We start from the raw sequence: 27961 nt of genomic DNA, 5'->3' as shown, positions 1-27961 counted from the left end.
GGGGGATCATTTTTCAAGCAAACTTCATCAGATTTGCAGGAAACCTACTCCAGACTGTCCTCTAAAAACGTGCCAAGTTTCAGGAACATTGGAGCCCGGGATCCAATTCTATGGGTCCCTGAACAAGATGCCCCCCAGCCACTCCATTTGTCCCTATTATGGGGAAAAGTCAAAGCTGACCTACTGCAGAAACAAACTGGGGCAAGGCTGCCATGGCCAAAGGCACACTCTCAAATGCAAGCTCCACACACAGAATGCCCAACAGAACCAAACTGAAGACCTCCCACTACCCAAGTGCCCCTGAGCAAGTTGCCACAATCACTCTCTATTCCCTATGATGAGAAATTTTTCCAAGCTGGTTCTTTGGGCTCAAACATTCAGGGACAAGGATGCCAGTGGCCAGCAGCACACTCCCAGCACAAGCATATCCTAGAGAGAAAGCCCAATAGAACCAAACTGAAACAAGGGAATGGAATCTCCCCAGAACCAAAAGGAAGCAAGGGGACCAACATCAAACCAGAGAATCATGTCCATTCTTCTCAAACCAAACTGAAGCAAGCAACAATGTTGAGATTTAGCCCTGCAGAACGAGTGTCATCACAGCAGCCAAGCACTAGATTTAGCCAGTGGGGGAACACCACAGAACAGAACCAAGCAGTACAAGCACAGTTGTGTAAGATACCAAATATAAGCAACACCAAGTTCAAAAGCCAAACCAAACACTGTTTCTTTGCTGTCTTTTTGCAAGGAAACAGCACAGGAACCAAATTAATTTGGTGGCTTGAATGCAGAATACCGAATCTGATACAGTATGCTCATTTTTGATCTGGGAAAGCCAAATTTTACCGAATCAGCAGAAATTTAGCTTTCCCCCAAATCCTGGACCTGAGCAGCATACCCCTGTGCAGGACTCATAATGCCGTGACCTTCAGCAGACCTTTAACAGTTTCATTCCTTATTGTGTTAGCATCCAACAATGTGGATCAGAAAGGTCTTCAATGAATCATCATTCCATGAAAAGATACTTAGAGTGTATGCACAGGATGGAAAAAACAGCCACCTTTATAGCATATGCATGTTTGGATGCCAGGAAATTCACCTTTATAGCTTTAGCCTTGATGGTAGTAATGTGCTGTAATCTGTGGCTAAAAAACTGGATGGTGGATGTTGTTTTATGCTGATCCAGTTCTCCTGGGTGAATCCCAGATCACATACCGACACCTAGACTCACAGGGCTGGATTATTGAGGCAGCTGCTGCAGGGAGCTGCAATAGTGGCAAGAGGGCAGTGGCATGAATGGAGCCAAACTCTGTGTCATTGCAAGAAAGTGGTGCAAGGCTGGCAGGGCAGTAGAGGCAGCAGGCAGAGTCCTGCCCTTCGCCTGAGCTCCAAAAGAGCCACTTCTGTCTCCCCAGTGCCAGCTGCCTTTTAAAGTCTGTGGCTGAGCAAACCTCACACCCCCTTGCTTCAGAGATACCCATTGGAATCCTATGGTTCGACAGTGGCATTTTCTAGTTCGATAATGGGATTCTCTAGTTTGACAGTGGAATGCTCTTAGCTTGCAAGGGAATAATATTGAACCAAAGAATCCCAAGTAAGCAAGAATCCCAAGCAAGGGATAAGGGTAGACTAGCTGAAGAGTTTAAAATCACTTTCCATAGGAAACAGTAGAGAGTGGCTTGGGGGCAGCTTGTACAGGGGCCTATAGAATTGTACCCTGGGGTCCAGTCCTCCTGTTATTTGGGGGTTCTTTAGGAGACAGTCAAAAGTAGGTTTCCTGCCATTTTTGTGGAGTTAGATTTTACAAATAATTCCCTCCCTTGACATTTCCCCCATAGAGAATAATGGCAGGTTAAATCTGGGATTGTCTAAACTGGATCAGAGAATCTGACTGAAATTTCAGGTATCTTGAATCCCCCCCCCCCGAAATCCTTATCTGGATTACTCTTGTTTTTTTTTTCCTGCATACCCCTAGTTGGCACCATGGTACTCATAGGCACCACATTGGGCATCCCTGCTCTATAACTGGGCTCAATTAGAAAAGAACACATATCCTTGGACAGTATCAAGAACTCATGTTTCTATGTAGCCATTGTTCTGCATCATAGGAAGTTTCTTCAATTTAAGGTGGGGTTTCAGTTTTTCTAATGCAAGAAGCTGCTTTTTTTTTTTTTACTTTGCAGCTTCCTGTATGTTTAGCAAATGAACATCAGCTCTTTCAGTATTTGTTAGCCACTGGAAAATTCAACTTGTTCCACATCTGTCATTATGTCAAGGATATATCTTTTGATCTCTGTTGACTATGCAATATTTCTGTCATTAGCCCAAACTGGTTCACAATATGGAATCATCTATCCTAAAGTATGCAGTGATCAACAGAATAATAATTATTTGCAGTAGTTAGAGCTCTGAGACTTCAAATACATTTTGTGATTCATTGTTATTCCATGTGGCCTTCCATGTATTATTTAATTTCCATAGTATTTGTACAGGTATTTCTTCATCTATAAAGATTGCTCTTTTAATACTGAAAAGTCCACAACTGCATAATATGGGAACTGCTGGATATTCTATTTTTGGGCAGTAAAGGTAAAAGCGGGCAGAAAGATGATGATATAGTCCATAAGAATTCTGGTTCTTCTACCAGGTATCCTGTTACAGATATGAACCACATTGTATGTGTACTTGGTTCTGGGCAGATAAGATAGATGGAGGATTCCATTAGTGTACTATCCAACACACTGCCTAACAGATCTCCTAACTGAGCTGATGCATATAGATTCAATCATGGTGTTAGAAAAGTTATTGCTCTGAGGGATTTTAATTTCCAAAGTGAGGCCACTGCCCTACTAGGTGCAGGTTAGGTGTTCAGGGATGCCATACACTGTGGTTCAGTTCCATTTGTTTCCATTGCTATGCATGTTGCTGGTCTCACTCAATCTCATGTTTCATTATAAATTGGTATTGTGCAGTCTGTGGGTATTAGATTCATTATGAATTTTGTCATGGACAGAACTCTGTCCGGGTAAAACTGGGATTATGGTGACTACTAACCTCAAAAGTGGTGAGCCTGTAAATGAAGGTCACTCCCAGAGGTTTATAGGTCAGAATATTTTCCAAATAGCTTTGTGGGATTCAGTAGCTGATATGGCCAGCCACCCTGTCAAAACCTTAATCAGCTCCTAAAATAAGGAGTCTTTTTAGGTGGATGAAATGGTAATTCCTACATGACATCTCCCAGCTGGCAGAATTCAGGTGGAATTCAGTTTCCCTCATACTTTAAAGATGGAGGGTAGTGAAGCAGCAGGGATACCATTTGATTGGAGATTGAAGAAAACCCTTAGTGAATCCAATCAAGCATGGCTATATTATTTAAAGTGCTTTTTTGATCTCTGTAATTCTTGATTCCTATAAAGTGGGCAACTAAAGCCTGGTTTTGAATCTCCCATTTTTGGTCGAAGTGATAAAGTACACTGTGGCTGAGCAGCTCCTAATACTCATGGATTATCTGTTCTCATATCAGTCTGGTTTCTGATTAGTGTTCAGGAGGACTGAAATTACCTTGACTGTTGCTGTGAGAGAGGGAACGTGTCCCTGTTTACTTAGTCACAGTCATTACTATGGTATGATTCTATATCAATTGCATGGGTTGGAAGTAGGGAGCATTGCTTTGCATTCGCTCTGCTCTGACATGCTTCATTGGCTGATTCTAGAAGGTGGAACTGGGTGGGAAGAGTAATGATCTCCTGCACAGTAGCACTCATATGGAATTCTGGAAATGCCCATTCCAATGCTTTTTAAACATGTAGATGAAATAACTGAGTGACATTATCTGTTGTTTGACTGAGTTGTGATGAGTATGCTGTATGTTGCCAATTTTATTTCTCTTCTTTGTAAACCAAGTGTGGTGATGTCCTTCCTGGCCGGTAAAGGGTTATATGAAGATGAGCAAGTTGAAATTTAATCTAGGCAAAACAGAGTTATTTGTTATATATAAAGTCACAGAAATGGCAGAGTTGTGTGGCTTGGATGATATTGCACTCCCTCAAAAAGAATAGTAGGATCTGCATCTTCTCTTACCTTATCAGGTGAAGGCTGTATCTAGAAATTCGTTCTGTCATCAGTAACTAATAAGCCATTTCCATCCTTTCTGATAAAGAAAACTTGCCATTGTTGTGCTTGGTCTTGGTCTCAACCACATTATAGGCGGATCTCTCTGTTCTGGTTGTTTAGGCAGCTTCACTTGGTTCAAAATATGGCAGCAAGGCTGCTGAGTGATGTCAGCCACTGGGAGCATGTAATGTTGCCTCTATAGGATTTCTATTGATTACCTGTTTGTTTCCAGGCTGACTTCATAGTTGCAACTCACATGCCTGAGAGAACACCTCTTTCTGTACAAACCATCTGTCATAAAAGACATTTAAATACTTTTCCCATATGGATCCGCTGATTGGCATGGCAAGCAGTCTCATCAGCACCATCTAGCTGTAGGAAGATGTGTTGCTAGCAAGAGTATCTCCTTTACAAGCCAGTGAATCCATGCTAGCACAACATTTGATTATTCACGAAGCTGCATAGAGGTCTGACCGTGCAGCTGCATCTTTCAGCAGGAAGCCGTGCTGCTGAATTGGCTTCTAAAATGGTATAAATGAAGTTTTATTACCTCGTTTCTCTTCGGGCCACCTTGTTCTTTGTTTGAAAGTCAAACTGCTGTCAGTTCTAAGGATTAGCGTTAGACCTATACTGTAGATAATTACTAAATTGTAGATAGCCAGCAATTCAAAAGCAACAAAAACCTTAGAATTGTTATGTGCACCAGAGGCTGTGTAATGTACTGCTTGGAGAGGGGCAGATAGTCCCACTGAAACATTAAGATAAAAAGGGGGGGATGGTAGTCAGTGATTTAATATGCTATACTGGCCACTTCAGGCAGTCTGTACTCTCCATTGCCTTTCTCATTGCTGCAGTTAGTCATTCCTCCATCCTAAAATAATGTGTGCCTTCCCCAGACAAGTTTATATTTTTCTTGAACATTTCTTTGGTTATTTCTAGTGTAGATCAGTTTTTGTAGTTGGGATGCTTCTGTATGGGGCAAATATGAATTTTAATGAAATGGGGAAGAAAAAGAACTTTCCATCCTTACTCACACACTATAATAGTGGAAATTGAGTGGAACTCAAGCCAAAATAGTATAAGAAGGAAATTACTATACAAGAATACTATACCAGAATCTGGGTAGTCTTTTCAGCTTGGAGATGCATAGCTTACTTATACACTGTTACTTCATAATGTATGAATTTTTGAACTGCAAAAATGCTACATTGGACTAACCCCCTCCCCCGCCTAAAAATTATCTGAGTCACTTTTGGAGCCAGGTATAGACTTTGAGTCATATTATAGAGTTGCCAAAAATGGAAGGAAAATATAAGCCTTTTGATTTTTGTATACAGCAACAGTGATTAGAAATGAAAAATCAGTGCTTGATCTTATAGTATCTCTCGGGCAAGGTCTTGCATAAACAGATTTGTGCTTAGTTACTCCATTGGCTACCCATAAATTGTTGAGCTCAATTCAAGGTATTAGTTGCCTCGTACAAAGCCCTTCATGGCCTTAGTCCCTCATCTCTATAGGACCACTTCTCTCACTGTGTTCCACCACTTCAGCTTCCTTCATTTGAACAGGGCATTCTGCAGGTATGCTTGGCAAGTGCCGTCAAGTCACAGTTGACTTTTGGCAACCCCATAGGGTTTTCAAGGCATTCAGAGATGGTTTGCCATTGCATGCCTCTGTGTAGCAACTGTTGAGTTTCTTGGTGATCTCCCATCCAAGTGGTAATCAGCCCCCCCCCCCCCCCCGTTTAGCTTCCACAGGGCTTGCCTGGGCCATTCTACCCTGCAGATGGGCAAAATTACCAACTGTCTGCACATGTGCATTCTTTGTTGTGGCACCTTATGGAATGACTCTGATGAAATTAGAAAGGCTGCCACTCTCCTGGCTTTCTGTAAACGATGCAAACCTGAACTACTCAGGAGGGCAGTACTGTATCAAAGTGGTTCGGAGATATGCTTTGGAAAAGGGATAGGGACTGCAGATTATACCATTGTGTACTGACTGTTGCTGTAACCTGTTGCATTGTTCATTGGATGTTTCAGCCATAGATCATATTGACTTACACTATGTAATCTGCTTTGAGTATCACTGAGAAAGGCAGACAAAAAATAATGCAAAATATATAAATAAAATTCACCAGCCAAAATGATATAAAACAACTCTCAGGCAAGAAGTGGACAATAGAAGCAGCTTAAAAGGATGAAACCCTTCACTTTAAAAGCCTGACCTGGATTTTTAAAAAACTTGTGCCTAGTAGTTAACATACTGTGCGTGCTTTCTTTCTCTTGTTTTGGAAGCCTCTTTGAGCCCTGCTTCACGAAAGACAAGTGGGATACAAATATTTAAATGAATACTAGTAATTTTTCACTGTTTCAAAGTTTTGTTGCACAGTCTCGCATAGTCTTGTCAGTCCACCTTCCCCCACACCATCAATGGCTTTTGACTTCCTTTTCTTATTGACTTGTCCCATGCTGTGTTATAGGAGGCATTAGATATCTTCCTTCATGATCTCCCATTTTGATAATCCCTTCCCCATCAACGCTATGCATTTCCTCCATTATATATCCATAATATGAAATACCTGCTTTTATTAACCTTGGATGGTCTGATGGTTTAAGATCATGATAGGGCTAAAATTATAGGCACAGTATGAATATCCCCACAAAACCAAAGACAAGATGTTAGGTTCACAATGAATTTTGGGAGTTGAAGTTCCTGAAACTTTAGCTACTGCGTTAAAGGTGGTAAAGAAAATTGTATTTTACCAAGTAATGGACTTTGTTGTGTCTCCTTGCAAATGTAGGAAGGGTGCTCCCTGCGTTTTCAAGCCAGGGTTCAGAAGCTAGCTAGCAGCTCCAGACATACAGTCTATATTTTTTTTTTCTCATGGGGGTGCTTTGAATTTGGCTGTAATGATCAGCTAATATGTATGTTTCCAAAATTCTGAATGAGATGTTTGCTGCTCCGTACTCCCTGCACACTGTCCAAATGCTCCCCTTTAAAGGCCTCATGCTGAGGTTATAGTTGAAAATAGACAGATAATTGAATCTTGAACAAATTTCCACTTTCAGAAAGGCTTATTTCTTGCAGAGTTGTTATAGCTGCTGGCTGTGTAACACCATAATTCACAGTTCATTGATCTTGCTTGCACAGAGCTGTGGTGCAGGGTCAAAAGTTTCATCAGCTATCACAACAGGTCAGGATTTTGTACCCTAGATATCTGACACTGGGTGAAAATATGGCAGAAGAGTGACAGACTTTCTGCCTATTTTCTCAAGTTTGCCAGTTTTATATGGTAACACAGAACCCAAGAGGGGAATTACTGTTGTTACCATCTGGAAAAGACTTTGGAAGTGAGCTGTAAACTGAACTTGTTTAAAAATAGTATGACTAGATACTTTAGAAAATCTGTGATTATTTAGCACATTTAACACATTTGCTTAATCCATAAACTTTTCACAAAAGTTTTGAGATTTAAATTAAATCCAGCTGTAAATGGTTATTGACAGGGGATAAGCCTACCTCTGTGTATCTTTGCTGAATCCCGTCTAAAAATATAATTTGATTATAGTTTAGCTCTTTTCTTACCTGGTGTCATTTGATCTCTTAAAACTTCCATTCCCCTCCGCCCTACTTCTTGAGTTGATTTTGTGTGTTGCATTCATTAAATTTCAAAGAAATATAGGCGAAATTCTATTTTATTAGAAGACTTTAAGTTGGTTTTAGAAATTTGTTTGGGAACAAGGGGTGTCATGGTATGTTTTTGGTTGTTCTTCTGTAATTTCCCCAAGTGTTCCATTAATAAGCTGCACATACAGCATCTCCTTAGCCAGTCTGGGCTGTATCCTGCTGCTTCACAAAGCAAAGTTTGAATCCTTCCTTCAACAGATGAGTCAGTTAAGCTGGAGAAAGGTTCCTTAGGCTAAAACCTAATGTAGGGTACTATACTCTGTAGCTGACCTGAAAGTCATAATTCAACAAAGGAGCGTCATAGGGAGACACTGGCATGAAACGACTGAATTGAATTTCATTAAGAGTGCTCCCCCCAGCGCCTAAACGGGGACTTACTCACTGTAGGTTTTAAGTACCTTAAGTAATTATTTTTCACCCTGCTCTTCATGCATTTCCTGGCCCTCTTGACCTTGCTGTTCATTTTTTAATACCCCCTACATAATATGATAGTATGATACTAATATGATAATATGATACTAAGGATCCATTCATTGTGTCTGAAGTGTGATCCATGGTAGTTTAAGCTGGAATACAATTTACAAGACTCCTGTTTAGTTATAGCATGTGTGGAGCAAACAAAGTCTGCATTACATACAGGAAGCACAATTTGTATTATTTGTTTGGAGTGCATTTTATGGGGATAGTAAATAAAAAATAGCAATTCTGTCTAATGTTATTGATTATATAAATAAAAAGCAGCATATTTTAATGCTTACTGCCTATAAGATATTTTGAAATACAGAGCTCTCTAAAACAATGTTTAATCTTAATTTTTAAACAGGGAGAAAGAACAAACACAAGAAGAGGAACATTTGATGGAAGAAAAGAAAAAGAAAAAGCAGGAAGAAAAGAAAAAGAAGGAAGGTGCTCAGAAAAAGGTTTGTCTAGATGATTCTTTTGTGACAGGGCTAATATTTTGAGTAGCTGTTGTTGTGATTGTTAGGAAGTATTTTGGTTTGGTGTTGTAAATAATCCAGTAGATTATTATTAACAACACCCAAGTTTGGTTTTGTTAGCCTTTTCTTCACATAATTTATTAATAATAGTAGAAAAGGGTAATACCGATAAGACTAACAAAATTTGTGATTGGAGATGAGCTTTATGAGCCAGAGCTTACTTCTTCAGGGTGTGATTTGCTTAGTGCTGAAGAAGTGAGCTGTGGCTTATGAAAATTCATACCCTACCACAATTTTTTTTAGTCTTATAGAACTACTGGACTCTTGCTCTTTTCTGTTGCTACAGACAGACTAAAATGGCTACCCATCTTGATTTATTACTAATAATATGATCAGCAAATCAATGGGCCTGAGAGAGGGCTTTTTTTGCTGGTCTCACTTACGGATTGTGGTCCAAAATTATTGCCAAAATTATTGCCAAAATTATTGCCAAAATTATTGCCTAGGGTTACCTGGGTAATAGTTGGGCAACACAAGAAAGGCCTGAAAATGCATGATGCTGGAAATATTTCTTAAAATTCTATGCACAGCTTATAAATTTAAATTTTTTTTAACAGAGTTTCCTTTTCAGCCAAGAAAAGCTGCTATAAATTTTACTTGAGAATTTGTATCCAACCTTTCCATGGCTGATTATTATAGTAACTCTGATGTGTTTGCATAGGTTTACATAATTTTCTTGTTTTTTTAGTTTTGAAGAAGGGTTTACTGCTCTACTTGGTTGGCAGGAAATTATTTTTGTATGAAAGTTCAGGAATCTCTAATTATTCATCACTACCTTCTCATAGCACCGTTTGTTTGACACTTCAGTGCCTCTAACTATAGTTTAACTTTAGAAACATACATTGATTCAGTGGTCAACTCTTTCCAGTCACAAAAAAAGAATGATTGTTTTCTTATTGTTTTTATTAATATTGATGGTTGTTGGGGGTTTTCCGGGCTGTATTGCCGTGGTCTTGGCATTGTAGTTCCTGACGTTTCGCCAGCAGCTGTGGCTGGCATCTTCAGAGGTGTAGCACCAAAAGACAGAGATCTCTCAGTGTCACAGTGTGGAAAAGATGTAGGTCATTTGTATCTACTCAGGAGGGGTGGGGTTGAGCTGAGTCATTCTGTAAGAGTTTCCCAGGGTGTGGAATGCTAATGGCGGGAGGCTTCACTGTAACCTGAGGAGGTTCTTTTGCATATGGATTGGTGCTTGATGTGCTAATCTTCTCTGCAGGGCTATTGTCGGGTGTGGAGTGTTTTGTTGGCCTGGTGTTTTTCAGAACTGGAGCCCATGCTCTGTTCATTCTTAAGGTTTCTTCTTTCCTGTTGAAGTTTTGCTTATGCTTGTGAATTTCAATGGCTTCCCTGTGCAGTCTGACAAAGTAGTTGGAAGTGTTGTCCAGTATTTTGGTGTCCTGGAATAAGATACTGTGCCCTGTTTGAGTTAGGCTATGTTCAGCCACTGCTGATTTTTCAGGCTGTCCAAGTCTGCAGTGTCTTTCATGTTCTTTTATTCTTGTCTGGATGCTACGCTTTGTGGTCCCGATGTAAACTTGTCCACAGCTGCAGGGTATACGGTATACTCCTGCAGAGGTGAGGGGGTCTCTGCTGTCTTTTGCTGATCGTAGCATCTGTTGTATTTTTCGGGTGGGTCTGAATACTGCTTGAAGGTTATGCTTTTCCATAAGCTTTCCCATCTGATCAGTAATTCCTTTGATATATGGCAAAAACACTTTTCCTGTAGGTGACTGTTTTTCCTTGGTTGTTTGATTCATCCTGGGTTTGATTGCTCTTCGGATTTCATTTCTGGAGTAGCCATTTGCCTGAAGTGCGTGGTTTAGATGATTAATTTCCTCATTGAGAAAGCGCGGCTCACATATCCGTCTTGCACGATCCACTAATGTTTTCATTATGCCTCTTTTCTGTCGGGGGTGGTGATTGGAGTTTTTGTGTAAGTACCGATCAGTGTGAGTTGGTTTCCTGTAGACCTTGTGACCTAACTGAAAGTTTGCTTTGCGGATGACCAAGGTATCCAGGAATGAGAGTTTTCCCTCACTTTCTTTCTCCATTGTGAATTGTATGTTCAGGTGGATGTTGTTGAGATGATTCAAAAACTCCCTCAATTCTTCCTCCCCATGGCTCCAAATGATGAATGTATCATCCACAAACCGGAACCATACACTGGGTTTGTGGGGTGCTGATTCTAGAGCTGTTTTTTCAAAATGTTCCATGTAGAAGTTTGCTATAACTGGGCTGAGTGGGCTCCCCATGGCCACCCCATCCATCTGTTCATAGAATTCGTTGTCCCATTGGAAGTAACTGGTTGTCAGACAATGATGGAATAAGGCTGTTACATCCTCTGGGAAAATCTGATTAATCAGTGCAATAGTGTCTTTTACTGGAACCTTGGTAAACAGGGATACAACATCAAAACTGACAAGTATGTCTTGTGGATTGAGTTTCAGAGAACTGATTTTGTTGATGAAATCTGCTGAATCTTTGATGTAAGACGAGGTTTTCCCGATGTGGTCCTGCAGGAGATCTGCCAGATGTCTAGCTAATTCATATGTCGGTGAACCAATGGCACTCACAATGGGTCGGAGTGGGACTGAATCTTTATGTATTTTGGGGAGTCCATATAGTCTAGGTGGCTGTGCTTCAGTCTTGCATAGTTTTCTGTGCGTGTCGGGATGTAGTGAGGAATTCTTGATCAGCGCATTTGTTAGCCTGGTGATTTTGCAAGTGGGATCTCGTTTTAGTTTTTTGTAGGTGGAGGGGTCCAGGAGTTCCTTAATCTTCTTTTTGTATTCCTCCGTTTTCATGATCACCGTAGCATTGCCTTTATCAGCTGGTAGAATGATGATGTCTGGATCTGCATTGAGGGTCTTGATGGCCCATGCTGTGTTGAAGATTAAGGAACTCCTGGACCCCTCCACCTACAAAAAACTAAAACGAGATCCCACTTGCAAAATCACCAGGCTAACAAATGCGCTGATCAAGAATTCCTCACTACATCCCGACACGCACAGAAAACTATGCAAGACTGAAGCACAGCCACCTAGACTATATGGACTCCCCAAAATACATAAAGATTCAGTCCCACTCCGACCCATTGTGAGTGCCATTGGTTCACCGACATATGAATTAGCTAGACATCTGGCAGATCTCCTGCAGGACCACATCGGGAAAACCTCGTCTTACATCAAAGATTCAGCAGATTTCATCAACAAAATCAGTTCTCTGAAACTCAATCCACAAGACATACTTGTCAGTTTTGATGTTGTATCCCTGTTTACCAAGGTTCCAGTAAAAGACACTATTGCACTGATTAATCAGATTTTCCCAGAGGATGTAACAGCCTTATTCCATCATTGTCTGACAACCAGTTACTTCCAATGGGACAACGAATTCTATGAACAGATGGATGGGGTGGCCATGGGGAGCCCACTCAGCCCAGTTATAGCAAACTTCTACATGGAACATTTTGAAAAAACAGCTCTAGAATCAGCACCCCACAAACCCAGTGTATGGTTCTGGTTTGTGGATGATACATTCATCATTTGGAGCCATGGGGAGGAAGAATTGAGGGAGTTTTTGAATCATCTCAACAACATCCACCTGAACATACAATTCACAATGGAGAAAGAAAGTGAGGGAAAACTCTCATTCCTGGATACCTTGGTCATCCGCAAAGCAAACTTTCAGTTAGGTCACAAGGTCTACAGGAAACCAACTCACACTGATCGGTACTTACACAAAAACTCCAATCACCACCCCCGACAGAAAAGAGGCATAATGAAAACATTAGTGGATCGTGCAAGACGGATATGTGAGCCGCGCTTTCTCAATGAGGAAATTAATCATCTAAACCACGCACTTCAGGCAAATGGCTACTCCAGAAATGAAATCCGAAGAGCAATCAAACCCAGGATGAATCAAACAACCAAGGAAAAACAGTCACCTACAGGAAAAGTGTTTTTGCCATATATCAAAGGAATTACTGATCAGATGGGAAAGCTTATGGAAAAGCATAACCTTCAAGCAGTATTCAGACCCACCCGAAAAATACAACAGATGCTACGATCAGCAAAAGACAGCAGAGACCCCCTCACCTCTGCAGGAGTATACCGTATACCCTGCAGCTGTGGACAAGTTTACATCGGGACCACAAAGCGTAGCATCCAGACAAGAATAAAAGAACATGAAAGACACTGCAGACTTGGACAGCCTGAAAAATCAGCAGTGGCTGAACATAGCCTAACTCAAACAGGGCACAGTATCTTATTCCAGGACACCAAAATACTGGACAACACTTCCAACTACTTTGTCAGACTGCACAGGGAAGCCATTGAAATTGACAAGCATAAGCAAAACTTCAACAGGAAAGAAGAAACCTTAAGAATGAACAGAGCATGGGCTCCAGTTCTGAAAAACACCAGGCCAACAAAACACTCCACACCCGACAATAGCCCTGCAGAGAAGATTAGCACATCAAGCACCAATCCATATGCAAAAGAACCTCCTCAGGTTACAGTGAAGCCTCCCGCCATTAGCATTCCACACCCTGGGAAACTCTTACAGAATGACTCAGCTCAACCCCACCCCTCCTGAGTAGATACAAATGACCTACATCTTTTCCACACTGTGACACTGAGAGATCTCTGTCTTTTGGTGCTACACCTCTGAAGATGCCAGCCACAGCTGCTGGCGAAACGTCAGGAACTACAATGCCAAGACCACGGCAATACAGCCCGGAAAACCCCCAACAACCATCGTTCTCCGGCCGTGAAAGCCTTCGACAATACATCGAACACCTTTATTAATATTGTTGGTCTAGATCTAGAGACAGCTCCTGAATCTCAAAAGGTTGCACAAATGGGAAAATTTTGCCATCTACTGCTTTACCTACATTTTTCTAGGTGCTAGTGTGATGGGAGAAGTAGCATCTGGAAGATTCTCCTTTTTATGTAACTCTAAAGTTTCAGAACTTGGATAGCCCAGGCAAGCCCCATCTTATCAGATCTTAAAAACTAAACAGAGTTGGCCTTGGTTAGTAATTGGTTGGGAGACCACCAGCAAGGACAAGGGTAGCTTAGCAGAGCCAGGCAATGGCAATCCACCTCAGTGTCTTGCCTTGAAAATTGCAGCAGAGGTCACCATAAATCGGCTACAATTTGAAGGCACTTTCTACCACCACCAGAGTTTCAGGAGCTCTCTGAACATCTGTACCTGGCAAACTCAAACAATACTGATTTCTCAGGATAACGAAATACTCTTTGGATGAGTGAGAGATGGTCCATACCATCAGTCCGTTCCATTGATAGCCTGCAGGAACTAGCTCATTTTGCAGTGCCAGCGCCACCATAATTTATATGCCAGGTCTGCTTAATTGGCAGGGCTGCAGGTTATTTTTAATGATTGTCCTCATTTACTGACCACTTCTTGTTTTTATCTTTTAGGCTGCTGAACAAAAAACCAAAGGTAATATAATATTTGATTCCTTGTAAAATGTTAATTGTTTGCATTAATTTGAAATGGAATTTTTAATGCAGACTGTAGACTTTTCATTACATGGGGAAATGTTGCATGGTGTGAGTAGGTTTGCAGGAGTATATTTATATGTTGTTGTAAATAAGCTTCCTTAGATGGCACAGGAGTTAATTGTCTTGTATCACCTCAGGCTTGTGTGCTTCTCCCTCCCTTTGTTTCTTGGTCTGACATTGTTTTAACTGAGTCTATGAACTTAGGCTCAATTTAGATGACACAGAGAGGGCTTTTATTCTCGTCCTCATCCATCCCACCACCCTTCCATGGTTTGGGGTAACCAATGTTCTGTAATATCTAAATCTGGTAAACTTTAGTTATTGCTAACTATATTTGCCTTCAAACCAAGGATTGGAACAATGCCTTTGAAGTGGGTTTCAATCCCATATTTGGACAGAAACTATAGTTTGCCTAGTTTAAAGACATGATGAACTATGGTTATGTGAAGCCATGGAGGGGAGGGGAAAGGTGCTATGCACACTCAGAAAATCATGAAATTGGATTCAGACTAAATTTTCCTTTCAAATTGATTTTTAAACAAACAACACAGTTTCAACAATTGTATGACAATAATTATATCAGAGAAGAGCCATTAAAAAAAATCAATAGTTACACCACTAGTTAAATACTAGAAAATGAGGAAAGGTTCTCAACTTTTAAAAAAGCAAAATTTTCTGTTTACCATCTCTTAAATAAGCCAGTTCTGATTAGAAAAGAAACTTTAACCAGATACCAGATCAAATGAATTTCTTTTTGTTTGTTTTTAAAACTTTGCCTTTGGACCTTTAATCCAGCTCTTCCTTACATTACCTTAAACTTTTACCTCAGGAGGGCTTTGGTCGCAATCAACACTCCTTTTATCTCCATATAAACAGAGCTTCAGGTGTTCGCTACTTTACCCAGGTTTTTGTCTTAAGATCATCCTCTCTTTTTTGTTTGTGTGACCTATATATTGCTGCCTTCCTGACTCCCTCAAAAGATTTCCACTGCCACCAAAGGCTTTTGCCTTAGGCTTCCCTGGTTTAACTTGTACTGTTGGAAGTAGGGATCCCATTCCCTGGTGGGGGTGGAGGATTCCCCACTTTCACCCTCCATCCTCTGCCACCACTCACCTGGCTGGTGGGGGGAGAATGGTGTGGGAACTGGCCTCCCGGGCACGCTCCCACGGGTAACATGACAATGCTCTGCTGCCCCGAGAGCGCATGCATGATTTGCAGTGGGCTGATTTGGGTCCCAAACAGGTCGAATTAAGCCCATTTGAGGCCCAAATTGGCCCATTGCAAAGTGTGCACGTGCTCCTGCACCAGCATTATGACTTGGGCCAGAAGTGATGTCACTGGAAGTGACATCATCATGCACACAAATGAAACATACTGGGGACACAAGAAAGGTAAGCCCCAGGTCCCCAGCTTCCTGCTGGGGACGGTAAGGGGACCTGGCAACCCTAAAAGCCTTGTTATATATATTGACAAAACGATCTGCACATGATTGTTGTGTCAATGATGATGGTTGTGAGTTTTAAAAAGGCATCTTTTCCTCCCTTAAACAAAAGTAGAAATTATTTATAAGTACGTAAGCTTGATATTTGCAAAGTATTGATAAGCATATTAGTTTCAAAATAGTTCTTATGTTTGGTGGTTTCACAGACCTGCCACAAAAATTTATTTTCCACACAGATGTTCATAGAAAAAAATACTCATTTAACCCACACAGTCATAGATTCACTCAGGCTTTTCCACACAGCTTGCCTGACTTAGACAGAATGAGAGACTTTCAGGCTTCCACAGTTTGCCTGAATTAGACAGAATAAATACTTTCTTGGAGATGCACACAGACAGCTCAGGCTCCACACACACTGCCTGATTTGGCTAGAATCTCCTGGCTGGTTAACTCTCTCTCTCTCCTGGTTGGTTAACCAGCTCTCTCAGGCTCTACACAGTTTGCCTGATTTGGCCAGCATGGTCACTTCTTCTCAGCACACTGACAAAAACTGCAGTTAATTCCTCCCCCTATGGCACAGCTACTGTCTAATGGGAGCAGACTTGGGTTGTCAGGTTCCTTTACTCTCACAATAAGGGGGGGGGCTGTCACTTTCAAGATGTTTGATGTCCTCGCACGTGCACAAAGCATGCGGTGCCCCGGCAACAATTACATCACTTCTGGAAGTGATACCATCATGCCTGGTGGCTGGCATGCTCCTGCACATCACAGGTCAATTTGGGCCCCTGTGAAGCGTGAGGGCATGCCTGCCCCATGCTGGTCTGAGAGGCTTTTTGCCTCCTGGGCCCATTCCCCGGGCCTTTCTCCCCACTAGCCGGCTGAGTGGCAGTGGAGGGCAGAGGCTGGGAGCGGGGTATCCCCCACCAGGGGACCTTGCAGCCCTAGAGCAGACTCCATTCACTCATGCAGCCCCCCTACTTCTTTTCTCAGAGGCCTATATTTAAACACACAGTAACAATTTTTTAAAAACTCACATTAACCAGCAGAAATAAAATACTAAAACTTTACGTGTAAAACATTACATCAGACTTCTTGAAACTACATCTAACGGAAGGGTTAGGTAATTTTCACCAATTCTTTCTTGCTGTGGGCCCGTAATTGCCTCTCATGCTGATCCTGAGGGTCCCCCGTCTCCCAGGAATTAGCAGTATGGGGGCATCAGTGGTCTGCTTTGGAGGTAGGGGGCAGGTGGCAAAAGCATTCTGTTCCACTGACAGAAGTGCTATGCATGAACAGGAAAGTTAATAATCCATGGTTTTCAGATCTCCCTCCCCCACAGTCTTTTCCAACCCTGGGATGATACCTGAGGTTGTGAGCCCTGCCAAGACAGTTATGCAAGCAAAACTGCCCTGAAGAGTGGGAAGAGAACAAAATTGTCCTCTCTTCCTCCCTTCTCAGTGTACCCTCCCCCCTCCGCAACTCATATAGCTGTTAGCCTAGACTACCAAATCTACTGGCAAATCCCTGAATCCAAGCCCATATGTAATGTTTTGCATGTGACGTATTTAATTTGGATTTTCTTTCTGCTTGCTAATGTGTTTTTAAACATCCCCCAGTAAATGTTACTGACCCTTCTCCTTGTTCTTTGTGTCCTGTGTTTCTGTGTCCATATTTATCAAATTGCTCTAATACTATTTTAAATGTTTTTTAAAAAATTGAAATTGTTTTAAAATGCTGTTTTGAATTGTTTGTTAGTGTTTTAATGTTTGGTGTCTTGGGGGTAGAGATCCCATTTCCCCGGTGGGGTTGGAGGATTTGCCCCTCCCAGCCTCCGCTCCCAACGGCTGGTGGAGCGAAAAGGTGTGGGAATGGATGGGCCCAGGACCCTGCAGTGTACTCCCACGTGCTCCAGGACACTTCTGTGTTGCACTGGGAATGACATCATTCCCGGCATGGTGCAGAAGCATGGGGTCATGCCAGATCCCAGTTTTTACCAAACCAGCCCCTGGAGCAACATGTTGCTTCCACATTGCACTGAGAACGACATTGTTCCTGGCTCAATGCCGAAGTGCTCCAGAGCAGGTATGTGCTGTGTGCAGGCGTGAGGTACGTACACCTGTCGCATCACCCTGGCCCCCAGTTTGAGCCCCGGGACCTAGCAACCATACTTGGAGACCCTGTTTTAGGTGGAAAGGCAGCACACAAATGTTTTAAATAAACAACTAAATATGCCTGCATAGGTTCTGCGCCTTTACAGAGCAATATTTGAGAACTCACTCTGAAGATAAAGTGTAGAAGCTGGTGCTTCTGTCCTCCGCTCATTTTTCCTCCTTTTGCATATGCTCCCTTAATGCATATGCTTATTCTTCGGATCAGGTTCACCTGAGAGTTGGCATAGAAATTTTCTAAATAAATAAATACTGTTAGTACTTGTTCTCTCCAGCATTGTGGCACATTTTCTCTGAGAGCATTTTGCTTCTTAGTGAGCTTTGTACGTACTTTTTTTACCCTAGAGTTTTTTGTCAGTTCATTGGGTTGTATTTCCTTTTTTCCTGCTCCAAAAGTATATGGCACAGTGCTCTTTGCCTGGTTTCCAGTGGTGGCCAAGTGTTGTCTCTAGAAAACCCTAACCAAGGTCGGTCGGTTGGTGGTTTAGTGGTCTAGATTTGCAATACGGTATTATTTTTATGCTTTGTTTTCTTACATTCACTAGCAGAATATCCTTAATAACAGAATGTCCTCTGAGTGTGGTCTGTCTGTATTTACCTTTTCTTTGCCCTGAGGGTGTCATAGAGAAAGGTATGACATGAACTCTAATTAAGTCGTATAATTGCATAAACTAATATGAGCCTATAGATGCCTTAAGAGGAAATTGCTTTTATATGAAGTTTGTTTCAGGTCTATGCAGGAGGACTGCCAATGCTTACTTTTTGAACAAGGGCATTTTTGTAATGCTCAGGGACCATTCGTTATGTCACTTGTTCTTGTTTGGGGTTACCCTAAAGCTTTTTTTGGAAACCTTAAATATAAATATCAAAGTACTTACTCTGGAATTTCTGTTTTAGCATTGTAATATCAGAAAATCTTGTATTTTTAGCTTATCTTTTTTCTGAGCTCTAAGTTCAGAAATAGTTTAAATAGGTTGCCATGTTGCTCTGCAGTAGAACAGCAGGATTTGAGTCCAGTTGCACACATGCTGATTTCTGCTCTAATCAAGCCGAGCACTGTACCTTTACATCCTAACTCCTTTCTTTGCCTCACCCCACCCACCTCTTAATTAGGATATAAGGCTCAGGGATCTCCATGCCTCCCTGTATCTGAAGAAGGAGCTTTGACTCTTGAAATCTTATACCCTGAAATCTTGTTGGTCTCTGAGGTGTCACTGGACTCTAATCCTGTTGAGTTTTAAATTCACCCATGCATGCTACTAAAATCTCTTGTAGTAAAAGGCAGTGCTTCACCCATCCACCTGTCCTCTGGGTTTGCCTTCGAGTTGGCCTCGATGAAGCTAAACTATTGTCCAGTAAACTGGCTGAAGAAGAACCGAGCATAATTCCAAGCACTTGGATAGGAGCATGGAATGCTATTTCAGCAGTGTTTGAGAAGTACCCAGTGCACTCTTGAGAACTGCAATGAAGACTATTGGATACATCTTAAACATTGCCAAAATGGTGTCCAAAATGCTGGGGAAGGATAAGGAAGCAGGGAGACTCCTTTCTCCTGCTTGGTGACTTCTGCAGCTGTTTCCTGCCTCCACTGTTGCCGTTGCCTGCCTACAGAGCACAGTAAGTAAGTTGAGTTTGCCTGGAGGGGTAAAGGTAACTCAAATATACAATCAAAGCCAGAGAAGGACTTGGTGCTGTTAAGTACTGAGGCTCCAAAGCTCTTATTCCAAGTTAGAGGAAGTACTGGTTTCAGGGAATTTGTGTGGTATCCATTTTTTTTGTTAACCTATCTTTAAGATTGATTTCATCATGCTGTTTCTGTACAACAAATGAGTAAATATATATGAGGAGATATGTGATAGACAGGATAACAATATGTTTATTTGGCAGTCTGCAGTGTTTGATAGCAAAGTGTTACAGAGAGCCACCACAATCTCACTATAATAGTCTATATAACAAATAGGAGAGTAAGGGGTTCAGGATATTTTGTGCCCTCACATTAATGTCCATACCACAGGACAGTTCAGAACACAATCCATGTGAGTGGATGCCCTCTCATTTTTGCAGGTATATGTCAGGATGTCTCCTGTCATACTTTGCAAGGTTCTGTGTAATGCTTGTATCCTGCAAGGCCCTGTGTACTGTTTGACTCTGATGATAGGGGCTGAAGCTGTTCTCTGACTGGAATATGAAAGTCTGCAAGGAAGGGGGCTACTTTGCTATTATCTGTGTGTTTTCTCTTTAGCCTGGGAAGCACTCACGGCCTTGAAGTTTCCAGCACATCATCTCTGCTTAGTCCTGCTGATCATCTCTTGAACTAAGCTAGCTGTTTCCTGAAGGGGGTGGGAACTCTGGGGGATTAGGTTATGCTTAGAATCCTTTATATGTTATGTGCTTGTAGAGAAACGCCATTCCTGGCAAGGAATGCAGTAGGGTATGATTCTAGTAGCTTATCAATAAAGTGCTTTAACTCATGCAGTTCCTGGACTCATGCAGTGAAGTCTTTGAGAGTTACTTGGCAGATCCTTACAGTATATGAGCTGGAAAACTGGAATAGCATATAAATGGTTCCTCACTTTTTGGTACCTGTACTCCATCTTTGAGGTCTGGAGACATGTTTGGATAGATCTTTAGCCACATTCCTGAGCACTGTATGCTGTTTATTTCACAGTAATGTCCGTCTCTGCACCTGTTGTTTAGGGGAGATTTCCATGCTCACGTCTGGAAGTCCCTCATATGTATTTCCTCCATTTCTTCATGTTTCTTCATGGAGATTTAGCAGAACAAGAATTGACTATATTTTTGTAGCCCTCTGACCATATCAGATGTGGTTCACGGGAGTCCTACATATAATGTGCCTTCATAAAATACTCTCCAGTAACAATTCTTGACAGCTTCTCGAACTTTGTCCTTAATCCTTGCCCAATTAGTATGAAAATACTTTGAATGCATGGCTAGCTGAGATAGTCTTCTCATTTCTTTCAAGACAGGTAGTTATTATTTCTGCTAGGAGAGTGAGTAAGCTGTGTTCCCCGGTTCACTGCATCACCATATTCACTGGGACAAAATGGTTCTGCATCTGGTTATTTCTGTTTTCCCAAGGTTGCTTCCAGTTTAACTTTAAACCAGAAGGTATTCCTTTCAATTTTCTTTTTTAGACACAAAGATTAATTCTGCGTAGGCCGTCTAACACCCTCCAAATACATAAAGCCCCTAGGTATAAAGATGTTTCTACAAGATGTTTCTTTGATATAGAACTCCCTCTTTGTCTAAATTAGCAGGCCTCTCCTTTCCTGTTGTTTTTTCCTCACTATATTCTGTGAGGGAGGGCAATTTATTCCATATATTATTAGAGGACATTCCATGAGAGCCATGGTTATGTCGTGCAGTTTTTAGAGGGAACTTTGCAGAGCATCTACCTGGCCAATCCAGTGATATCTGTAAGCAAAATGTCTTGGACATTAGTGTGGTAATTAGTAATGCTACCTCCATAGGGTCAGCCTCAATATCCATGCCATCCTTGCCTTGTGACACCATCATTTTCTTTCAGGTATGGTATTTCGACAGTCTGATGTGTGTACAGAGACCATAAATAAGAAAGATTAGTTGTTTACTAGTAACTGTTTTTGCCTTGAGTGGTTTTCACTCTCTGATTTTTGAAGTCACATGACTCATCTTCAAGCCTCACTGCAAACGTGTGTATAATGTAGAATACTGTCACAGCGGCCATGAAGCAACTGAGTGGGATAGTACGGGTATGTGCAAAGGAAGAACACATTTCCATTTTCAAGAGATGGACTCCTCTAAGTATCACCTTCTCAGCTTCAGTTCAAGAAAGTTCCCATTCTTGTGTTTGCACATATGGTTACTTGAATACCACTTACAAATAAGCAACCTGATGTGATTTTCACAACTATCTGCACAGTGTGTCACAACTATCTGCATTCATGGAAGATAGTTTTTCATTACCCTGAATATTTTCTGAATATTTTTCTTTCTTCCTTTGGCATCAATGTATACAGTATTAAGAAACTTTCACTGTAAGTTTGTAGTATCTTCTTTCAACTTTGGTATGAATGTTGTGTACTTTTTGCTTTATATTTCTCTTTAAAGTGCTGTGTAACTTGATGGAGCTGTAGAAATAATAATCGTTCCCAAACTCCGTGTCACTGATTTGCTATTGCTTCCTCTCCTTTCTGTCTCCCCCTCTGATTTTTCTCTTCTCACTGCTCAGGACAGGGTATGGAATGCTTATCTTCCCTAGTGAGAGGTAACAAGTTGTGCCCAATCCAGATCTATTTGACAGTTTTGCACATGTTTAAAAATTAAGTGAGGCATGAGAGCACAGTCTTGGAAAACATGGCAATCATTGCACTCTCTCCATTTTATTTAAAGCTTTAATCTAGGTACATCATGGTAAGATAGAAATTACAAATTTAGAAATTAATTTCTTTCAAATCATTCATGAACCAGGCTACATCTTTGTATGTTCCTGCTTTTCCTCTGTTTTATTTGAAGAAATGTGTTAAGTGAAATACTGGGCCTTCATTTGAGTTCCAGTGATCTGCAGAGAGGGCTTACTAGTTCTGTCAGAGGCCAGAAAATCATTTAGGAAAATCAGTCTCACAGAAAAGCACTGTGCTGGCTAGAATATAAATGTAGCCCAACTATATAACAATAGTTAAGGTAGTTGTGATCAAGCTTCCTGCTGCTTTATGGTTATTTATCTGTCCACAGTGTATACTTCACTGTGCATTAAAAGACTTTTTTCTGCTGTAATGTGCTTTGCCTAGTGCATTTTATTGAACTGCAACAGCGGTGATATGCCCAAATAGTAAAATTTTAGAAATCACAATAGCTTTTGGAAAACTAATTTTATTCTGGCAAGAGGGCAGGTAGGCTGTAATCAGGGATCTTCTCAGTGGGCTTACTGTACACAAAGGGCAGCTTCTTATAACTGTACTTCTGTCAATTACAATATTTGAAGAACAGAGACATTACTGTACTGAAGAGAGGGTGTGCCACATGCCAGACAGGAAGAGGAAGATGGTGGGAATCACCCAAGTTGTTCTCCACTTTAGAGGGAGAACAAGCTAGCAAGTTGCTGGGCTTGTTTGCTCCTTGCAAACTTCTCATGCATGTGCATGCCATACCAAGAAGAGCATTTGAGAATTACTTGCATTTTTGTGTGGTGTCTGAAGTAGGAAGTTTGACAAATAGCAGTTTGTTTCTTACCTTCAAACTAGGATTCTAAACCAGCATTAAACCATGGTTTAGACTCCTGGTTTGGAAGAAAGAAACAAACTACGAGTTGTTAGAGCACCTAATTCAAGTGTTGAAACACTGTTGTTGTTATAGACAAGAAAATTTTCATTTTCAGCTTGAGCCAAAGATCTTTCTGATTCATTCTCATTACAAATAACCTGTGGTTTGTTCACCACATCCATATATATATAGGTACATGTTCCCATGTGAGTTCATCCTTGATAACAAGCATAGTTAAGTGTCGTGTAGTGCTACTTTGGACATCATTCCACATAGTTTAGTGTTGTGTTCTTCTACTTGTGACATCATTCCAATTTACAAAGGTATTGATAGTAGAGAACAAAATATACATGTATTTTGTCAAAGGTGAAGGGGATGTGTTTATGTAAATAGCTGCATTTCACTTGAAAATTCACAAGCAGGGCAAGCAGAAAAGGTCCATGTATATTTAAAGGCAAGAGTATTTGTTCATGTATACACGTGGCCATTACGCATTTATTTATTTATTTTGTTTATACTCCACCTTTCTCTGTAACGAGGATGCAAAGTGGTTTACATCGTCCTCCTCTTTTTTTTCTTCACATCAAAAGCTGCAGATTAGGTTAGGCAGAGAGGGTGAGACTGGCCCAAAGTCAGCCAACAAGCTTCCATGGTAGAGGGGGGATTTGAACTAACCACTACACCGTGCTGGCTCTCACCTACCTCACCAGTTATCTATAACTATCACACAATGTTATGTGAACAGCCACTTCTAAACATGCATTTCATTACTGTAAATGTAAGAACAAAGTATTCCGTTGAATGTTCTCTAACACATTTGTGTATGTTCTCTTCAGTACAAAGGTTTCAAAAATAGAAGCTGTTAAAAATATTACCCTTAAACTCATAATGTTTGATTCCTTGAAGAAATGCAGAATTTAAGAGACACTTTATATCCAGAACTATGTTTTATCTGAAAAGGTGTGCTTCTAAATTTTGTTCCAAAATGATCTCTACTGAGATTTGTAATAGTCTTTCAAAGATTGTAAATATTTTTTCCTACACTGAAATATCAGCCCTTCTGAATCTTTAATGAAAATTCCTCCTGTTTGAGCAACCCTCGTGTTAGTAGAATGGTGTGTGCTCCCTCTGCTGTTTGTCTATAATTTATGTTCTACATTGTTCATACAGAATGGTTCTGATATACAGGCTTTTTTTTAAATTGGCCAGACGTCATGCCATACTCTTGCTACTTGTTGTGGGGATAATAATAACACACTTTGTAACGCTTTGTAAACCACTCTGAGTGGGTGTTAAGTTGTCCTGAAGGGTGGTATATAAATTGAATGTTGTTGTTACTGCTGTTTGTTTCTTTCTCTTGTCTTTTTTGAGATGGAATGACTACATTGCACATAATGCTCCAATTGCAGATGTATAGGATCACCATGACATTTTCTGCGTCTTCCTTAACTCCTAAAATCTATTTCCCTTTTTGATGCTGCATTGCCTTGAGCAGATGACTTTCTAAACACTGTACATAATGACTCGTGGTGTTTTATGGAGTGATAATATGCAACTTGGAAGCCAATACTGGATAATACCCTATCACTGAATGCAGCTTTAAGAGGAGGAGTTGTGTCAACAGAGAGCACCATACAGCAATGGGATACAACCCATTGGATAAATATTACTGCACTTACCAACAATAAATATTTCCCTTTTAATATCTTGCTTCTAACAGTCTGAAAATTTTTGTAGCTCCTTTTTTAGTTTGTACTTAACTCACTTTTAAATGTTTCCAGGCAGCTCATGTAACTTCTCCTGTTCATTAGGGTGGTGCTTAGAGAGAGGGTTTCTTCCCCCATATCCAAATAGAAGATGCTTTTGAAGACTACTCTTGTGGCACGCCAAGTACTACAGTCTGAATTTAAATTTGCCTAAAACATTAGGGAAAGATAGTACAGCATGGATATCTTCACTGAAACCAACTTTGCTCTTCCTTGCCATAATTTCCTATAGGCACAACTGTAACAAACAGAGTGCATTAAAGTTGGTGGTTGGTCAAAATCATACATGTGCCTAAAATCAACTGTACAGAATTTTGAATGAATGAAGTAATAGCATAATATTATTAGTGGTTTTAATAAAACATTTAATTTATTTTAACATTGATGTAATAGAATCTGATTTACTGGGAGTGGCATTTAATTAATTTAATTCAATTTAGAGAGTTAACTCTATTACATATTAGTACAGAAAATTATCTCTGAACAGTCATTTCTCATTGGTGACATGCAATAAGTTAATTTAGCTCTCAGTTCGTTTGGGTGCATTGTGAGTTGTGCACAGAGTTGCTATGGCAACGGGTGCTCAAGCAAGAGCTGTCAACTAAAACAACAAATAGAATAAGCCAGCTCTGCACACTGGCACCGTTGTTGTTAGTCTGTAAACACTGACATATGGATTCTGTTTGCTCTATGCCTGATTCTGGTCTCTTTGGTGTTTTTAGGGGAAGCTGCTTGTTTATATGTTTATAATTGCTAAAATTGTCCTGGAAGACTTGGTGAATATATCTTTTGAAGGCTTCTCTGGTCATGTAAGAGAGTGGCTACATTTCTTAGGAAGCATAGAAGGTTTCATTGTTGTGTGTGCAACAAACTGAAAGAAGTGTTGCTGGTTTTTATCAGTCCATGATTGGAGAGCTGAGCTTGCTTGTGTGTGTGTTGCCTGAGAGGCTTTTTTTTCTTATACAGCAGTTGAGAAATTTAAAAAACTGCTGGATCTGCATTCCTAGTGTTCCTGAATAATTTAAATGCTCGTTCCCATATATGTCATTAATGTATGATGGCCCCGCAGACATAAAATTCTTTTAGGCTTCAGCTGAATTAATGAAGAGTCTTCCTGATACTGCATCATTCCAAGTTTTCACTGTTAGGTATGTGAATGTCTCAGGCAGTATTAATCAGCCAAGAAAACTCTTTATGGACTTGAGCCATGTTTTAACATGCAAGTGCTAAGGGCATTAACTGAACTAGCAAAGTATTAGGTCTCGTATGTTGTTTATTGTTAACATCAGTGTAGAGATATCCCTGTCTGGAAACAAATTGTTTTGAAGAATGTTTTAAAGCCAGAAGCAACAGCAAATAGAAGACAGCTAAAGAGTTGTCGGGAGCAAATCCATAACTGAATTGTAATAGTGATAGATCACAATAGCCGCTTTAACAAACTGTGATATTACATGAAGTCTTGTCTGTCCTATCTTTTTAGTGTCAAAGGAAACTGTATTTCACTATCAGCTTACTTTATCCATTCCCCCTAATGTGTTCTGTACGGCATGGAAAGGTGAGAGGAGAGAGAAGAGAAAGTACCTTTCTTCTGCACAATACCACTCAGGTTTGAAAATAACTGCCTTCTTGTTATCCTAGCCCCAAGACAGTAGTATAGGACAGTTGAACTACAGCCCTAGACTGATAATATTCAGGAGCAGGATAGAAGAATGCTACTCAGCTGGCCAAAACTACAGTGGGAAAACCTTTGTTTAGCGCAGCAGTGATTACAACATGAAAATGTTGGAAACTAAGGGTCAAGTAAAATTTATTTATTTAAAACATTTATTATCTGTCTTACTACCTTGTAGTAACTCAACATTTCAACCTCCTCTCCCCCACTGTAGCTGTATGGGGAAATTCCCTTCTCCTTATTACCCAGTAGGCTTAAGGGAAACAATAACAAGTTGCTTGTTCCATGTCAGCCTGTCCACAGACAGAGTGTTGACTAACATTGTGCACTAAAAATATGGTATTTTTAGGATTCAGGTATCAGAAATGTAATAAATATTGGTATTCCTGATATTCAGGCCCAAAATTACCAGTATAGTATTTGGCTTTTGGAGGGGAATCTGAATATTTTCAGCTACATATTCCCTATAGAGAAATCTTTTGGGGGGACTGGAGGGCCTATTTTTAATGCAAACTGCACCAAAATTGCAGCATAGTGAGGGCTGACTGTCCTTTAAAAAACAATCCAGTTTGAAGTAAATTGGACCGAGAGGTCCAATTCTACAGGCTCCTGAACAAGATCTCCCCAACCACTTTTCGTTTATAGCCTGTGGGGGAGGGATTGCATGCTTTCTCCAGGAAAAAGAAAACTTACTTAGGGGTGTGCACTCTGGGTCCAGGAAAAAAACCCTGATTTTTGCCAATCCAAGCTATCCCAAATCAAATCAGAGAATCCTGAATCCATACCTCCAGTTAATCCAGGTTTATCCAGGAAACATTGCTTCAGTCTCAGTCTGGCTCCTTCCTGGGCTTTTTTAACAAGAGGGAAGGTGGGAGGAGGGAGTGAGGCAGAGGGGGAGGGAGGCAGGGAGAGGGAGTGAGCAGCCAGTCTGTGCAGGAGCTCTCCTGTCTGCCTGACTTCTTTGAGTGACACTGGTTCAGTTGGGATAAATTGCACCAGTGTCCCATACTTCAGTTTGGTTTAGATGGGATTTGCTGCTTGCTTCACTGTGGTTCTGGGGGGATTCTACCCATTCCCTTGTTTCAGTTTGGTTTGGGTGGAATTTGCTGCTTTGATATGATTCTCTAGTTTGATGTTGGTCCCCTTGCTTCACTTTGGTTGTGTTGGGCTTTCTTTGGGTTGAGCTTACATTTGGGAGTGTGCCTGTGGCCAGTGACAGCCTTGCCCCTGTGAGTTCTACCTAGGATTCAGCTTGGAAACTTTCCCACCATAGGGAACAATGGAGAGTGGCTGTGGTCAGCTTGCTCAGAGGGCACTTGGGTTTGGAGG

The 27961-nt window shown here is 40.9% G+C and overlaps 1 protein-coding gene across 2 annotated transcripts in view; it reads left to right on the top strand.

Moving 5' to 3' along the window:
• TNRC6C (trinucleotide repeat containing adaptor 6C) overlaps positions 1-27961 on the top strand; it is a 169011-nt gene that overhangs the window by 24693 nt on the left and 116357 nt on the right. For both annotated transcript variants that reach the window (XM_054975961.1, XM_054975960.1), the window contains exons 2-3: positions 8624-8720; positions 14240-14261. In XM_054975961.1, the coding sequence (XP_054831936.1) occupies positions 8658-8720; positions 14240-14261 (85 nt within the window). In that variant the 5' untranslated portion in view covers positions 8624-8657. The remainder of the gene's footprint in view (positions 1-8623; positions 8721-14239; positions 14262-27961) is intronic.

Source organism: Eublepharis macularius, chromosome 4 (genome assembly GCF_028583425.1).
Source record: "Eublepharis macularius isolate TG4126 chromosome 4, MPM_Emac_v1.0, whole genome shotgun sequence".
Lineage (NCBI taxonomy): Eukaryota > Metazoa > Chordata > Lepidosauria > Squamata > Eublepharidae > Eublepharis > Eublepharis macularius.
Note: the sequence above shows the minus strand (reverse complement) of the source record. Positions and strands in the feature narration are given on the sequence as shown.